Source organism: Pimephales promelas, chromosome 5 (genome assembly GCF_988280905.1).
Source record: "Pimephales promelas chromosome 5, fPimPro1.hap1.1, whole genome shotgun sequence".
Classification (NCBI taxonomy): domain Eukaryota; kingdom Metazoa; phylum Chordata; class Actinopteri; order Cypriniformes; family Leuciscidae; genus Pimephales; species Pimephales promelas.
Window position 1 is genome coordinate 26,052,709 of NC_142773.1, and position 18,862 is coordinate 26,071,570.

Here is an 18,862-nt window from a genome sequence, read left to right on the forward strand (position 1 = left end):
TTTTTGGTAAAGAATTTTCACTAGACGATCCTGGTGCATAAACAAAAATAAATAAATAAATAAAATAAAAAACGAACACATAAATTCAAACTTCTATATTAAAATACATATAAAGACACAGACACACATACATGCACAAACTTAAATAAAGACAAATATAAAAGCACCCACCCAAAAGAAAACAACTCATAACACAGAGTTAGATGCCTGTCCAAAAGTACATGCACACACAGACCCATATGGATTTGTGTGAGTATGAGTGAATCAGTGCGAGCTATGCCAGCTTCCGCAGTGCACCTGCTCGGGCTCCAAAACCTGACCCCTCTCACAAACACCGAGAGTGAGATCATCCTACGGAAACATTCCTCAGGAGTGAAACTGTGTCTTCCACCTATTCAGGGGAAAAACAACCCCCTTTATTTTTTTATAGAAGCCCTTGCTTTGACCGCTGCTTTGAGGATAGGTCCCTCTACTTGACTTCGGGAAGTGTGGCACCCAGTTCTTTATGCCACCCATCTGTTTATGGGTAGGATGTTATGTCCGTCTGACCCTTGTGTAAACCCAGCTATGTGATCAAAATCCTGACATCAGTCTGGTGAGGAAAGCTGTTTGTTTTCACACTGTTTTTGATGAGGGTGATATGACTGAAGGCAGACTTCCCATTTACTTGGTTCCCACACCACGAGAAAGAAAAGCAAGAGCTGATGATGTCACGTTGTGTGCCTGATTCCTATTAAGAGCTCTATTAGCATGAAAAGCTGGCAGTCTCACTGTGTGTGTTATTTTATAGCAGACAGGTTTTGTAGTTTTCAGATTTACTAAACTCCTTACACAGGATGTCCAGTAAACACTCAAGTACATTTTTTTTTTCCACAGGAATAGTTCAGCCAAAATGAAAATTGTCATTATTTGCTCATCCAAAGACAAAAGTAAAATGAGCCACAAGGTACGATGAGCCACACCTCGTTTCTAGGTAACCATACACAAAATAAAGCACTGGACACCATTTTCAGGAAGAGACAATCATTCCATTATATACGTGGTGAAGGAAAGCATATGGAAAATGTGGTTTGTGTAATTTATTGCCAGAAATGTGATTTTTCCCTTTCCAAGTGAATTCCCAGCATGTCCATGGTTACAATGATTTAGAGAAAATTGAAGAAAGAGCATTTTCAAACACGTATGAGTACACATACTAAAAACTGAACAGTTGGAAAATTACAAACCATGGTGACTGCATTGTATTCCAAGTCTCCTGAAGTCAGATAACAAACCGACAACAATTTAAGCTGTTCACTGATAATCTTCAAAAGTCAAGCACTGTATTGAGATAAACTCAATAGAATAAATCACTGACCTTTTGAACCAAATCTTTTTTACCCAATAGATCAATTTCACAAATCAAACTGTAAGGAAAGATTATCAGTGAATAATGATGGATATTTGACAGGCATGATTATGAGCTACCTTTGGAAATGATCTGTGTGAAGGTTATTCTGGCTTATCCTTGAGTGTTCCACAGGAAATATATAACAAAATACAAGTTTATAACAACATTTTAATTTCTTTTCACCCAAAATAATTCTGTCACCATTAAATCACCTTCATTGTATAAATGTATTCTCACACCAGAGGGTATTGTGAACAAAGTTGAAAATTAAACCATTTTGATTGGGATTATGTGCTTTAATGTTTAATTTAATGCTAAAATAATGTAATGTGAGTTTGAATATCGTTTTGTATGACCTTTAAAGCCACACTGAAAGCAACAATTGATAATTCCCCTCAGAATCAATCAGAATCGATTAAAATGTAACATAAACATTCAAACTGTGAAGCCAATGTGAACAAAGTTCTCTGATTTTCAAAGTATGATTGTTTCATTCACTCAGTATATTTCATCGTGAAATCATAAAATATTTATGATTTTCATTATGTATTTTTTCCAATTAGTGGCGGATGAAGTGCGCTTTGATTGAAGTCTTTTCTCATAGTCGTGTCGCATATGGTCTAGACAGACAAATGGATTGTCGTTTATAATCTTATTGTAACGCATCTGGTTAGGCTGTCGTGTGATCTCAAAAAAATTTGGAACGACAGTAAATGAGTAAATGTTGACAGAACAACTATCCAGTTAAGGGGATACTCCACCCAAAAATGAAAATCATTCATCATTTACTCACGCTCAAGTTGTTGCAAACCTGTATGAGTTTCTTTCTTCTGCTGAACACAAAAGAAGATATTTTGAAGAATGATTGGAAGGCACCATTGACTTCCATAGTATTTTTTTTTTTCTACTATGGTGCCAAACAACTGTTTGGTTCCAATCATTCTTTAAAATATCTTCTTTAGTGTCCAGCAGAATAAAGAAACTCATACAGGTTTGCAACAACTTGAGGGTGAGTAAATGATGACAGAATATTCTTTTTTGGTTGGAGTATCCCTGTAAGTCAGATGAACGTAATGATCATTCGTAAACTAGAAAATCTAAGCTTTGTGCAGCAATTAGCATAGACTTGTTTTTTTTTTTTAAACAAATGAAGGACAGCAATGTACAAGATGAGAAAATCCCTCATGTTACTTATGAGACAAATCAAATGAAGTTTTATAATCAGCCTGTGAAGTACATTCAGAACCTTCCAGGCTGAAAAGTTGCTGATTCTGGCCACCTTTAAATCCAGGGCTCGTAAAGAATAAGACATTACCTCTACGGATTAAAAGGAAAATGCAGAAACACTTATATGTATTTGGATTGCAGCAGGAACTCTACGATCATCTCCTAATCAATCTCATTTTTACTATATCGCATTTGGACTTCATTTAACATGGTGTTCTTTTCTACTTTAACAGCCATAACGTGTCTGAAGTCCAACTTGGACTGGGCAACATCAAAGGTGTGGAAAGACAGGAAATGGGCATTCTTTAAAGGGACAATGTGTACTTTTTTATGTGGTTTGTGTAAAATGGTGTACAAATACCTCTGCCAATGATCTGACTTATCCTCCTAAACGAAGAATTTATTATCGTTATAAACATGATAGGTAGATCCAGGGGAGGGACAAAGTACTTGGCCAACATGTTTCCACAATGCGTTTTTACAGTCTTAATAAAAGGTTTTTTCATTGTTTGGTTGTGTACTTTACTTTATAGACAGATGAACATTTATAGTTAAAAGTTGATGATGATATCAACAATGCACGTACTGCAGAAAATATAACGAATAAAGAAGGCATAAGTACTTATTACAATAGTTCATGTTTTTCACAGTCAGTAATTCACACTGTAACATTTGATTGTTCGTTGTGTTAAGTTGTTTGTTGTTGGAAATTGCAAACCTGATCACCCAAAGGAACACTCGATGAAGTACTATTAGAAGACATCCTATCATAGCTTTTTGGTACATAATGGCTACCGTAGATGCAACGCGCATTCGAAAAAGTGAGGCGCTGGAAAGCACAATTCATTTAAATGCAAAAAAAAAAAAAAAACTCACCGCTAGATGGGAGAAATTCCTATGCATTGTCCCTTTAAAGCGAATTCGGGGAAAGCATGAAGATAGAGGAATATATAACAGGAAAGCTAAAGGTTGTCATGGTGCAAACACAGTTTACTATTCACACAAGCACTATTTTTGGTAAAAGTACTGGTAAAATGGGAGCACATGTGTTCCACATCAGTTTTCATTTAATATATTTCATTTATATTTACTTATTTATTTATTTTTTAAGCTAATGGTACAGGTGTAAGCCTGATAATTTACAAACCGTACAAACATGTAGCAACTAAGAGGAGATTATCATTATAGTCCACAGTACACACTGCAGTGTGTGTACTGTACACAGCGACTACACTGTGGTAAATCCATCCACTTCATTTGTTATTTTCCCACCATAAATAATGAAACAGTGTCTCAAAATGAGCCATTCATGAATGTTCTCCAATGTGATTTCCCACCCAAACTGGAAACAGAATCTGCCCTATTATCTTAGCACCTATTTTTTAAAGAGCTGTTCATCTCCTCACTAGAGCATTTAACAGCAGCATTCAAGTAAAAAAAAAAAAAAAAAAAAAAAAATCTTATTAAAGCATGTTTTTCTTTTGTTGTCTGATTCATATTAACAGCATATACAGCAGTAGGTACTGTATATTACACTGTCACTTTAACACACAGACCTAATAGCACATCTTATTTAATTCCCTGCTGTTTAGATTCACAGACATAGCTGACTGTTTATGTGAACTTTTTGTGTTTTTAAAGAATGAAAATCTGCAATATCACGTGCGCGTGACTGCGATAAAGATGATAAATCAAAACTAAACAGAAGTTTTAGTTTTTGTCAGGGTATCCGAGAAACAAGCTGTAAAGGCTCTGTCCATTTTCCAGAATCTCTATCGCGGTCACGCTCACTTGATATTGCATATTTTTTTAGTAGCTCATTTTCATTAAGGATACATGTACGAAAACTGCATGTTTACATTTTACATTTTGGTTTAATAAATTATCTGTGGGGTATTTTGAGCTAAAAATTGACAGACATAATCTGGGGACACATGAGATATTACATCTTGTAAAAAGGGGTATAATAATAGATATCATTTAATTCAAATAATAATTCAAATAATAATAATAAATAATAAGTAATATTGTGTAATAATAATTAAATAAAAAAAATAACTGTTTTCTATTTTAATATATTTTAAAATGTATTTTATCCCTGTGATGGCAAAGCTGAATTTTCAGCAGCCATTACTCCAATCTACAGTCACGTGATCCTTAAGAAATGAAGGTAATTATGATTTGGTGATCAATAAACATTTCTTTCAATTCTCAATGCTGAAAACAGTTGAGACAAAACAAATCAAAAAAGACAAAACAAATCTTTTGTAATAGTGTAAATGTCTTATTTGTCACTTTAATAATAAAATATAAAAACTTAAAGTCATCATGTTTACCATAAGACAAGTTGAATTATAATTATTAGATACCCAAGTGCCATTGTTATTGTTGCATCAGATATACAGTAGTTATACTACAGTCTTGTACTAGCAGTAGTCTGTGCTGACCAAGGATCACAATCCTTGACGGGAAGAAAACTGGTAAAGGGAAGTGCCCTGGATTACAATGTTCTGGTGTTTATCCAAAGTTATTTAAAGCAACACTAAGTACGATTTTTTACATTAAAATAATGTTTCCAAAATCGTTCCAAAGTCGTGAGAAGTACTTCTGTAATCACTTTGCGATCCTATATCTGCTATAACCACGCTATGTAAATTTGCCAGATCGGGTCGCGTTTCTGTAATTCTAATGAGACATAAGAAAACTACAAATTTGACTTGCTTTACATCAAATGTTACAATAGTCATTATTTTGTTTTTCTTCGTTTCTGATGTTGCATCATACTTTCATGAAATCATGCAACATACTCTACCTTATCTGTGGACACCGTTCATTCCAAAGCCGGTGATGGATAAACAACGAGCCTGCATGCGACAGTAGGCTAAATCATTAATTACGACAGCGGTAATGGGCAATTCCGCTTCCAACCTGCAGGGCGACTGCCGAGGAAAAGTTACTTGGTGTTGCTTTAACATATGCCCATTTTTGCCTCATCCTGAAAGGCTTAAATCCTAATCATTACCAGAATCAACTCTTGCCATGGTTTTGCCCTTCCCTTGCTTCAAGGTGGTCTTTCTCATTGTATTTAAAACACTTCACAGTTTAAGCTGTGAGCAGATCAATCAATCATTGGATATTTCTGACGCATACAAATCACAGCCTTTTCTGGGAGCTACATGTGTGTCTCATGTCCTTATGAAGCACAGCGAGCCTTCTGAAGAACCATTGATCATCTGTGAAAAATCGATTTCAATTCTTTCCTAAAGTGGAATAAAATTTCTGGCGAATAAAATTTATAGAGCACAGTAAGTACTGAAGTACGAAGACCAGGAGGACTCGAGGGGTGAAAAGCGCAACTTTGGAGTAGGAAGCACAGGGCAGAGTGAGGTGGGCTTCTATTTGGCATGCCAGGCAAAGAGGAAAGGGGGCCATTCACATTAAGACATATTCGATCTACTCAGCAATCCCTGGAAGAACAATAACATGGTCTTCATCCAGCAACATGATAAATGTGGCTTAGGTTGAACATACTGATTGGGGTGAGTGTTTTTGATGTTCATGGATAAATCCCATGTGAGGTCCATTATGCCAAGGATAGAAATGTGAGACACATATTGACTTAATATTCACCTCAAGGTGTTTCATTCCTTTAAAATTACACAAATACATCACTGTCTATAACCTAAAAAAGGGAGAAAGCACAACATGGAGGCTATTTTTTAGATCATGTTGCACGGTTATTTCAGATTAATCTTTATTTAAAGGTCAAATGGGATACTTTATACAGACCTCATAGTGGTTAAAGCAGAAAAGTGGTTAAAGCAGTTATCAGGCCACAGTGAATGAAATCAACTAAATCAACTGTATATAATGAGAGGTGGGCAGTTTACATTGAATGAAGACTAAAATGCTCCATCTTGGTTTCATCTGACCACAAAAATCTGGTCCTATGACACAAATGGCAAACTCTAGATGTGCCTTCACTTGTTGATTTTAGTAATGGCTTTTAGCATGCTTCCCTCCCTCACGATCTGGCTGACTAGTGCACCTTTATCTGCTTTCTGCTACTGAACTCTGAAGTTACTGTAAATCTGACCATTGGCTTCTCTCATGGTTTTGCCTTAAATGATCACTCTGTCTAGGGAGTTTCTTTGCCTTCTGATGAGGCTTCCATTCCCCGATAATAGGACCAACAGCGCCAACTGAAACATCCAGAGACTTGGGTAATTTTCTAAATTTATGCATTTGTTTTACTCTCTCTCTGGAATGGTCTTTCATCTTCATTTTAGCCATCCCTCCGATTTATGGTTATTTTAAATTACATGTAAATTTCAAGGCAACTGTGTGAGAGGTTTTATTGTACAATCAAAGCCTCTACATAAGAGTAACTGAACATCTTTAGAAAATACGAATGCATTTTTATTCCATTGTTTCATTAAGTCAACATAAAATGTGGAGACATTTTTTAATTTTGTGATTCAGTCTTTCAAATTCAATTAAAATTAATTTATATTTCAAATATTCATGCACAGTCAGTTGTCATAATCACACATAAACCTTGGCAGGGTAATCAGGACCCCAGCGTGAGGCAAAGGGATCATGTATCACCCCGAAGGAGTTTAATTTGTGATAATGACTGGCTGAATGTACATTATCCAGCTTATTACACAGCTACTTCCGAAATAAATGGGTATTGTTTCTCTTTTTTTGGTCTTTTAGCCTTTATTAAAGCAGACGGGAATATGAGGATATTATATAACACAAATGTTTTGTATAAACTCATATTAAGATTTATTTACCTGTTTCAACTTTGGAGTGATCGGTCCGCTCTGTCACCTTTTCTTGACTGATGAGGTAATCAACAATTCTCACTCCGATTGGTGGCTCTGCATGATTCCATTCTATGATGATCAGTGAACTGCTGGGTTCATATGAATGGGATAGCTTGAGCCTGATAAGAGAATAAAATAAATAAATTTTACTTTGAACCCTCATTTTAACCATTTATGCTACGGATATTCAAACTGTAAATTCCAAGAACTCACATGGGTTGAGGCAGAGGAGCACAAGTCGGGAGTCCATCTGTGCCAAAGGCACTGGAATCACATCGACACCAGTCATCAATAACATCACCTTTAGCAGAGCACCACAGTACACTCATCATGGCCTCCTGCAGAGCCTGCATGGTAAGGCAAAGATGCAGAACATGTTAAAAGTTTGAATTTAATAATACTAATGATAATAAGTGTGGGGAAATGCCCTCTACCCCCCACTAGATTGCAGCATCTACCTGGAAGACGCGTTAGCATATAAACTGTATATTTTCCCTAACCTTAAACCTACCAATCAAAGAAAAAAATCAGCATTTTTTTCATTTTCAAAAAAACATCACTTACACTTAGTACGATTTATAAGCTGTTTTCCTCGTGGGAACAAAAAATGTCCTCAAAAGGACAAAGATGTCGTAATTCACCATCTTTGTTTAGACATTTTGTCCACGTAATGTTTATCTGAACCACACGCACTCACAATATATATATATATATATATATATATATATATATTGTGAAAGATTAGGCTGCAAAGATATATATCTTTGCAGCCTAATCTTTAATCAAGCTGCATTAACTTGCCATTCCTCTGAAACAACACTGCCTTTCACTTTCCCTTCCAATGTATAAAGAGAAAAAAATAAAATAAAATAAAATTAGATTAATTCTTAATTTACATTATAAAATACATTAAAATAGAAAACAATTAAATTATAATGAAAATTTCACAGTTACAAACATTTTTGATTAAACGAATGCAGCCTTGGTGAGCATTAGAGACTTCTTTAAAAAAAAATCTTTAAAAGTTAAATATTCTTCATTATTATTATTATAAACTTTCCAAATAATGTAAAAAAAGTGATTTTATTTAAATACTTATAACATAATTGTAAATATTTGTAATAAATAAATAAACTAACTATATAGGTTATTTGTTTGATCATTAATTAACGATGATGATTTTGCTGATAGATAGGACATGAATACATTTTATTCACAAAAAAAAAAAAAAAAACACTATACATTTTTTCCCCCCTTTCTTTTCTGAACTACCTTGCTGTTTTTCATGAGCAGGACAGAATTATGTTCCCATCAATATACTGGTGCAATTGGACGCACGCAGGCCACCTGGTGGATTCACTAACACTGTCCAGCTGCAACCTTTGTTTTCCCCAGGAGGTCTCCCATCCCGGTACAGGCCAGGCGTTTCGCTGCTTAGCTTCAGTGGGTAACCTGGCAAGAGCTGCAGGTTAAGAGTACAACATAATGACTCACAGATACCTGGTAGGTGTCGTTGCCGTTGACCAGTTCGTAGATTGGCGTGGCTTTTGTGATGTTGAGCAGCACAGGCTCTGCAGGACGTTCAGGCCCAGGGCTCATGTGGCAGAGGTGACAGGACAAAGGGCACTGGCCCTGACTGCTGCAGTCCATGCGCACCCCTGCCGCCATGCGCTTGGCACCCGAGTCCAGCAGGCTGGCAATGTATGCTGGGTAAGTGAGCGTGCGTGATTCTTTGTCACGCTCCTCCGACTCGTCTGATGGAGAGTTTCCTGAAAAAGACAATTGATTTAGATTCAATTGATTTAGATTCATGATTTAGATTTTAGATAGCTATATTACAAAACAACTAATTAAAAAATATCAAAAAATCACCCCCCAAAAAAATCACTCCAAAAATGGCAATCATCCGATCTGGAGTGATCTCTTTTTTATACATTTTTGAAAGTAGGTCGAAAATTTCAATCCAATACTTATGAAGGTTGCAACATGTCCATAGTGAATGTAAAAGTGTACCTTCTGCAAGATTGAATTTACTGAATCATCATTTAAAAGGGTGATGAAATTAATTATTTTTTTGAAGAGAAGAGAATTTTTGACATCTAAGAGGTACATAAGAATTTCCTGTAAGTTTCAGAGCTGAGAACGTCCTTGTTAGTCCAATAAAAGCTTTTATTGACACCAGGCTCAGCAAACGACTTGTTTTTTTAAAGTGGGGAACTATGACGTCAAAGAGGATAAAACACCACCCCCGCAGAAGGAGATCAATGCCTTTTTCACCACGGCCAGTTTAGCCCCGCCCAACGATTCGCACATTACACGCATAGCCAAATAACATAGATGCCTACCTCGTGATGACAAACCGGATCGAACTACCGAGCGAGCAATACAAAATATTGTGCAGTGCCTGGTTGTGGAAGAAGACGGAATCCTCTGGATTCCAATAGGAGTGCTTAAACTTTACATTTAATTACGTTCCAGCTGTTGAGGGTAAAACATTGTCCGTCAGTTCGCTTCATTTCACTGAGGATTGTTTTGTAAACAAGACTGGATTTGCAGACCGATTAAGATTAAAGAACGGTGCTGTGCCTTATACATTGGATCCGACAGGAATGGTGCAACACACGGACTCTGGGTCGAACATGTATGGGCGAATCATTCCGGTTGCCATTTTAGAACTTTGGACGTTTTCAAAACAATTTCCCCCACGTGCACCGACGGGTGAGTTGAAACTCATTATAATATGCAAAACTCTTATCCACTCACAGCAGTGGGCGTTTACTTCAAAGTCTTCAGTGCGAGACGCCCATTAAAAAACGAGCGTTTTTGAGCTAGGGTAGAAAATAGCCTATTACTTATTCATTTAAATTTTAGATGTTTATGAATGTAAAAACCAAGCGAACATCATAAGTTGGCCTCAGACAACAATATAATAACATTTAAAAAGCCAGTTCATGACCCCTTTAAGCATAAAATGACACTGTACATTTATTCTGTGAAGCTTTGCTACTATTTTAAGCCCATCCCAGAAGTATATAAACCCATAGTTGCTAACTCTGCAGACTTCCACACATACACAAAGCAATCTGCAAGCTCAACTGCCAATTAGGGATACCCTTCACTGCGGCACACTTTAATAAAAGACACACACGCTCAAGATTTTAAAGACGCACACACAAAACAAACCGCACAGAGATTTTATGAGCCAACAACAGTGTGAGAAGAAAATGCACTGTGAGAACACATTATTCCTTCAGCCTTTCGCAATATCAGATTTTACACATTTAGCCCACCATTTTGCATGAGGGACACACACAAGGAAATGAAAATGCAGTCGTAGTACACTTAATAAAAAAAAATGCCCTGTTGTAAACTGCAAACATGTCAGTCAGTCCACCCAAACATGGTTTTGCTTTCATTTCAGGAGGCTTCCAGTCAAAAAAATGTTACCTATTTACTTTTCATTATTTCGGGGGAATCTGGGCAGTTGTTCCATTGTTATTCAATATCCAAGCAAAGTCTGGTCTGCAGGAGTATAGTGCAAAAGGTCACGCAGTTGACCTGGTGCTTACTCATATAATTCTAAATCATCTAACTTGTATCTTCTGTTGTATTTCTTTGATGAAAAGCATTGTAGCTGTGCCAAGAAAACAGCTCTTGAAAAGAAAAGTTCCTCAAAGTTAATGGATTAAAAGGCCTGGAAATTGCTAATTTTGGATGCCAATCAGAAAGCTCAAGCTCCTCTGAAAATACTAATGTGTTAAAAGTGTTTCATCAAATTCAATGCCAGCTGTAGATTAAGAAGGCATTACCAATATTACTTTTAGCCGGTGCTTTAATTAGACAGAGGGAGAGAATTAAAAAAAAAAAAAAAAGCAAGAAGTGAGGAAGAAGAAACAGAGAAGGCTGGAAAAAGAGAGTGAGAGAAACAGTGGGAGAGCAGCACACTCTACCGTGTGCCAATTTGCTTTGACATATTTTCTCTACAGCTCTGGGTTTTGACAGTTATGAAACCGTCATGATGCGTTGCAAGCCAAATTAAAATAGGAGAGTGAAGGAAAACATCTCATTAGATAACTTTCATTTTAGGTAGGTGATTTGCATGAAAAAGCCCAGACAATCTTGTCATCTCTTGTGTCTCTTTAAGCTCAGAGCTTTTCACGGTGAAGAAAAAGCCTTTGATTTTCTCCGTGGTTTGAAGGATTGCCATTTATGACATGCAAATTGTCAGCCGTGACAAAGGTGAGCATTCGGAATTTCCTCGGTACAGCACAACGTATTTTTTTGTTTTGTTTTTTATCACCACTGAGTAAAATAGAAGTTCCCCAATATGAGACCTGCACCTAAGAGACTAAACACTAGATGGTGCAAGAACTCTGTAGGAGGGAATGCCAACCGTACATGAAACCAGAAGGGAGGGGTGACCTAACAAATTGCATTATGTCTGCACAGATTCGAAATCACAATCTACGCAATAAAGTACGAAGATAATGAGCATTGCCTCCTCTTCTCGTGTTCTTTGACAAGTAGGGAAAAGGATGAAACATCAAAATCGAAAGTCAAGTCAAAATCGACTCTCCGTGCATCCTAAATCCAGGGACTCACCGGAGCTTTCAGTCAATAATCAGGACGTTTAAGTGCCACAGTCGAGCCATTTAAATGTGCTGCAATGTGTCGTCTGGGGCTCAGGATATATCTGAACACTTTAGAAAACCCTTGACAAGCTAATCTTGCAGGAAGATGCATGATGATTATCACACGACCCTTATTCAAGCACCTCCTCACTTCAGATTGTGGTGTTAGTTTCAAAGAGAGCCGAATGCTAGTCCACAATGGCATCTAAATACTCTTCCAGACAGTCCCTTTTCATTTCGCTTCTCTCGCCTCTCCTGTCCAGGCTTTCAATCTACCTTGTGTTCGTTTTATTCCACCGGTTTAAGCATGCGGCTAGCAGCTGGCCTTAACAGGCATTCCCCTCTGTCTCTTAATAAAAGCTGCCGGTGTGGTAAAGGTGAGAGTGACTGAGTTTATTTACCTGTGATTGGGCCTGCCTGCAGACACAAAGAGCACTGACATCTTGTTTGTGAGGTGCGAAGGCTAAACTAATTCATCTGTTGTCACGGTGGAGCTGGTTACGCTCCCCGAGACCTCACTGTGCAATCTGACGTGAACTGCTAGGCTGAGGGGCTTGAATCTGAAGCAATTTGCAACAGATCCTGACCTGGCTGAGGGCTTTTTTTTTGTATTCTCAAACAAGAATGATGAGGCTTATATCTAAGCCATATTGCACAGTAATTGTCGCAATGTACAACACAGGGCACTGTTATGAGTCAGAAGGGGAGGCTGACAGGCAACGATTTTGGATGTTTTGGTCGCATCAAAGCAGGCGGTGACCATACAAACATCGTTAATGGGAAGCACCATATTTTGTCGTCATATTTATTTTAGTCAGATGAACCCTTCTAGTTGTAGCTGCAGGTTTAAGGGCCACTGCATCTCCTACAGCAACAGTGGCAAATATTTGCAGTCTTCTGCAAGTATCCCTTGGAGTTAGAGGACGATCTCAGCAACAGGGATTCTGTGCCAGCCAGGTGCGGTTCCCCGGTGCCTTATCTGTCTGCGCACGGCAAGCAGCTGGCATGCCTTTCACGAGCGGATTACACGCTAACAGTGCTGTACGCTAGTACTATCATTTCCGCTTTACAGGGAACATGCTGACCTTCAAGCGCAGCTCAAAACTTTCACCCTTTTTAACTGATGGATGACTTAGAGTGTGTGAAAGACTTCTGAAAGACACCGAAGAAACAAGATGAAATGTAAAATGACAGATGCATTAATCTGAGATTAGAGTATGGCAAGTTATTAGCCTGAGGAACATTGGATTCTTATTTCATTTCTTTGTCCAAGGCTGAACTGTTTTGAGTTTTAATACAAAAAAAGGAGAACAAAAAAATGCTAGGAGTGCTGAAATATGCATTACACCTCTTATCCTCGCAGTGAGAGATGATTCAACCTATCTGTGTTAAAGAACAGGTGCAACAATATTTTAAATGTGGAAGAAAAACTAATTTCACAGAAAGATAGAATTTTGCAGTCCAGATAAAAAAAACAAAACTGAATGGTTTCCTCTGAGCGTTTGCTACAGACACTGTTTGCAAGACTGGCTGTTTCCAGAGTTTTTGTTATTATTTCAAATATGTTGAATCTCTGTTTAAAGGGACACTTTCCTCTACAATGAAAACTATGTCATCATTTACTCACCCTCAAGACAATGGGGTCCAAAATCATGTAAAAAAAAAAAAAAAAAAAAAGGCATACAGGTTTTGGAACAAAATGATGGCGAGTCGATTATTATTATTTTTTAGGTTAGCTATCTCTTTAAGAAGAGCTGAACATGCAAATAAACGTTGTGGGAGCTAATTGGTTTTCAGAATACTGATAAAGTTGGAGATATAAGTTGAAGAAAGCCAACTAGCAACTGACAGCACAGACTGGCGACCTCCAGAAATGAACAGGTCTTACTTTTAGCACGTTTCCTGTCAACTAGACTGATGAATAGCTAAATTTCCCAAATATTTTCCTCAATACGTGTAAAATTCCCTTGGTGCTTCTATCAAAAATGAAGCATGCCCTAAGCCAGCACACATAACGCAGCAGAGGCCAGCATTATTCAAGCGTGCCTGTGTTGCCAGTATGAGGAGACGGGTTCCACAGTGACCGGTTGAAAGATTAATTAAGAGGAGAAGTCACTGGGGTCCGGTTTGTCCTGACCTCTAAAATGAGTAATCAGGGCCAGGAGATGACTGCTCCATCAGGTTCCTGTCTCAAGCCCTCATTCTGTCACACAAGCACATATACACACAGGTCACCTCGTGTTGACATGGTAACTGGCCTGCTCATTTTTAATCTTTTCTCTCCATTGTAATGGCTACATTCAGCTCTCTTGGCTTCACCTTTTTGAGGCAGAGACCATCTGTGAATGCTGTAAAGGAATAAAAAAAAACTCAACCAGGTTTGCCAACTTTTGGACTTTGGCTGGAGTGAGACTGTAAAATTTCAGCGTGCGTGCACATAGAGAATTTTTTGGTAAGCCTAATTTAAAAAAACAAAAAAAAAAAAGTCAGTCCTTGTTTACTTACTATAAACCCTGATTTATGCACACACAACTAACAGAATGGAAATGCTTTTTCAAAATGTACAATTAATTTATTGATTGCACTATGAAAAACAGAGGTGATTAAATAAACATTTAAAGGAGCTGTCTGCAAGGAATTTATTTCAATTATGAATTCAATGCTGAATTAAAGTGACAATGCGTTTATAATGGCCAAAATACATTGCAGTTTTACCTCAAAAGCTCATTGATGATATCTATTGTGTTTTAAACAGTCAATCAAATAACCTTCATCAATTAAAAAATAAAATAAATGTTGCCCAAACTACAAAAACAAAGATGAACCAAAAGTTCTATATTATAATAATTAATAAAATAAGCTTATTGACAAGTCTTTTTTTTCCTAAATGTATTTGAAAACAAAATAAAGCAATGCCAACTTACCCATTAGGCCGTGTGTCCACCAAAGCGTTTTTCCACGCGCCTGGCGTATGTTTTCAATTGTTTTCAATGGGAGCGCCGCGTTTTTTAAACGCCATGAGCGTACCGAGGCACTGAGCATTTTTTTTTTTTCACGCTGAAGCGCGGAGCGCCCAGCGTTTTTGACTGGTCACTGGGAGTTGAAAAATTTTCAACTTTGGATAAAACGCAGCGCTCATCACTGTCACTTTTTACCCACCCGTCCAATCACAGTGGATGAGGGGCGGGACTAATACCACACCGACCTGTCACAACATTCAACTGCTGCGGATATTCTGTATCATAGCAACGAAACGTCTCAACGGAAAAAAACTGCGCTGCCAAAACACTCTCAAGCGCCCAAAGCACGCGGCGTCTTCAGCAGAGCGTCTAGCGTTTTCAGCTGGCTAAAAACGCTTTGGTGGACACACGGCCTTAGAGTACTCTGTCTCTATACCCACGTCGCAGTTCAGTCGCGCATGTCAAACGCACGCACTGATCCGCTCACCGTACGCACTGATCCTGCGCTAAATGTTTGCTTTGCTACAGCGTGCAGTGTGAAACCGCCGTAACAAGGCTGTGAGTGTCACGCCAGATGCGTGAAAGTTGGCAAGAACTATTCAATTAGAACTAAATAGGCCCTACATGAATAATATAAATAACCTTGAGCTTTGCAAAGCAACGAGTTGGTAAAAAAAGACCTTTTGCTGAACTTTTTTTGCAAGCACTATAGTGATGTGACACAGATGACCTGAACTCATATATAATATAGACAAGTTCTACAGTATGCTGGAAGTGTACATATACTTTAACAATGGCAAAGTCTTTTCAATGGGGAATATGTCAGTGATATAAAGTCAGCATGTCTTTTTACTTAATCCTGGTCATATCGTGAACAATTTATGTTATTCACAACACTAGATACCTTTCAAGTACGAAAGTAATTAATACTTTTATTCAGCAAGGTATAAGAATGAAAGTAAAGTAAAAATATTTATGTAAAAAAATTCAGTTCTTTGTAATTTTGAACTTTCTCATCATCAAAGTATCCCCAAAACACTGAGAATAATAAGACATGTTTCTTGATCACTAAATAAGCATATTGGGATTTCTGAAGATTCATGTGACACTGAAGACTGGAATAATGGCTTCTGACAATTCAACTTTGCCATCACATGAATAAATTACATTTTAAAATATACAAAAACAGTTGTTAAAAATGTATAATATTTGAGCTAAGTAGCCTAAAATGTAGTAAAATGAGATTCAAATGGCCAAAAATAACACTTTCATTGCTGTCCAGCAAGTGCTTATAAGCTGTGGAGGAGAACACTACAGCAACGACAGATTAATGTGTTTCAGCAGAAAGTGAGGGCGTGCTAAATGAAGTGGCACAGTTACTGTGAAGCTGGAATGATACATCCATCATGGAATCCACCAATGAATCCTGCATATGGTTTGGGTTCTATACGCCAGTGGTCATTGAGTGGAAGAACAAGACAAATGGGTTGTATTATCAGGTTTTAATTGTCATTACTACACAAAGATTAACCAAGTTGTCATGTGTCCAGCCAGGTATAATTAAGAAATTAGTCACCTGCGAAATAAGTAATGCTTATCAAATCCATAATATTATTGAGCCGGCTACTCAAGCTTTGAAGTGTGATGTGACAGGACTAGCCCTGAAGACAACATCTTCATATTCAAATTTTAACACAAAAATAATTTATGCGAGTATATTGATTGAATAAAAGTAACAAAGCCAAGGACGTGCGTTCAATTATTATGGTGCACAATTACTGATAAAATAGAGCTTTTCACACTGCATATGCTGGGTTAAGGAAAGTTTCACACTTGTACTTTTGTGGCGCTAACCACAAATTGCAGTGCTAAAGTTATACAGTGTGAAATAATGCAGAGCTAGAATGTAAAGCAACTTGTTTAGCAACTAATGGACAACCAATTATAAAATGCCCTGGGTTCTTACCTTATTAAATATTGGTAAGAGCTAATATTAGAGCTTTGTACATCAGAAATACAAGGGCATGCAGTGTGAGAGAGATGAATGACAATAACAGTGTTAATCTACTAAACTACAGTGTCAAATCAGGGTATGTATTCACTGAAAGCCAGTTTGTATAACTTCAGCATTTACACTTTTGGTACTTTCATTACACATTTTTTTTTTTCATAGTAGCAAGTATAGTAGCAAACAAGGCGCTTAATGTGGAGATAATTAGAATATTTTTGAATCATAATTGAGATGTTCCAAACTCTCCCAAAACAACCACTCATTTGCGCTGAGAATTAATAATGCTGGTGTACTTTTATTTTTCACCATCCATTTCACTAACCATTTCTCTGCAGCGTCTGTTATGTACAACTAATCAAGCTAAAAAATATCACTGCCATGCTACATTTTTATTTGCTTTGTATCAGTTAGGGATTTTACATACTGTATCTACAATTTTTATTTCAGGGTTATAGTTTTTTTTACTAAAGTATATGGTTCATTGTATGCACATTTTTTGACACTTTTAGCGCCAGGAATGACCAGTTGAGTTAGAGAAAAAAAAAATCTTATTTTGCGACCAATAATACTAATAATAATATATTTAATGTAATAATATGTATTTAATAAGTAAAAGGTGTAAATTATAATAAAATAACCTTTACTATTTAAAATTCCTGTAGCTCATACAGTAAAAGATAAAAGATAAAATATACTTTAATGTCCCCCAGGGGCTACAGTCTTGGGCTACAGTCACTGCGACACACTCTTACAACAAACCACATTAATTATACACTGAGTGAGTATAGACAATACAAACCTGCCTCATTACACTGCACCGTGAAAATGGTACACAACACAGTTGGAATAAAAAGTGTACAAGTAGGTAACAGTCATTTGTCACTGTTTAGCATCTTAATGGCAGCTGGCATGAATGAGTTTTTATATCTCTTTGACCTGCATTTCAATATTCTAAATCGTTTACCGTTCTAAATCATCTAGTTTACCTGAGGGTAACACCTCTAGTAGCATATGGCAAAAGCAAACAGAAAGGTCATGGGTTCGATTCCCAAGCAATGCATGAACTGAAAAAAAAAAAAAAAAGTATACCCTCAATGCACTGCTTTGAGTTAATGAAAATGTGACAATTACGCACAACACAGTCAATAGCTGTCATCAGAGAGCTCAGCATCTGTTTAGGAGTAACATGGTGATTTTTCCATTTAATTTGTAGTCCTACGGGAGGCAAACTGAAGGGAAAAAAATACTGAAGCTTCCTGATGAGTCAGGCAACGGTGCCGGTTATGCTACACAATTTTAAGAGCAAATCGATCAGCACGGGATAGCAGTCTGAACAGCTCAAACACCGACATCTTACTTGAACCTAAAATATTATTCTGGATTCCTCCTGCGGTCTCCCGCAGTAAGAGTTGGATCATGCCATTTGCTGTCTGATTTCTATGATCAGTCTCTGCACTCATCTCCTACACATCAGATCACTGCCTATTGTGTGTCTGCCCTTCATGGGGATGCCATTGCTTTCTGATCGCCTGCATCATATTATGTCTTTTTGTAAATATAAGCATTTATGTACTGTATCTCACGGGAATGAACTGATGAAATATGTACCTGCAATGTATTGCAAGTCGCTTTGGATAAATGTGTAAATGCTTGACCAACAGTGTCCTCCTTACAGACTAGCCCATAAAAGCCTTTATGCATAGATATGTGAGTTGCCAAGATTATGGAGAATAGAACTGAGACTCTCAATAAAGTGTCCTAGCAGCAGTTAAGTTTCAAGATGTGTCATTACGTGGAGTTATAATGGCAGG

The 18,862-nt window shown here is 37.3% G+C and overlaps 1 protein-coding gene across 3 annotated transcripts in view; it reads right to left on the reverse strand.

Annotated features, from left to right (window-relative positions):
* astn1 (astrotactin 1) overlaps positions 1–18,862 on the reverse strand; it is a 225,066-nt gene that overhangs the window by 27,581 nt on the left and 178,623 nt on the right. For all 3 annotated transcript variants that reach the window (XM_039654609.2, XM_039654610.2, XM_039654608.2), the window contains 3 exons: positions 8,950–9,218; positions 7,663–7,796; positions 7,417–7,568 (listed from right to left, as the gene is read on the reverse strand). In XM_039654609.2, coding sequence (XP_039510543.1) covers positions 7,417–7,568; positions 7,663–7,796; positions 8,950–9,218 — 555 coding nt within the window. The remainder of the gene's footprint in view (positions 1–7,416; positions 7,569–7,662; positions 7,797–8,949; positions 9,219–18,862) is intronic.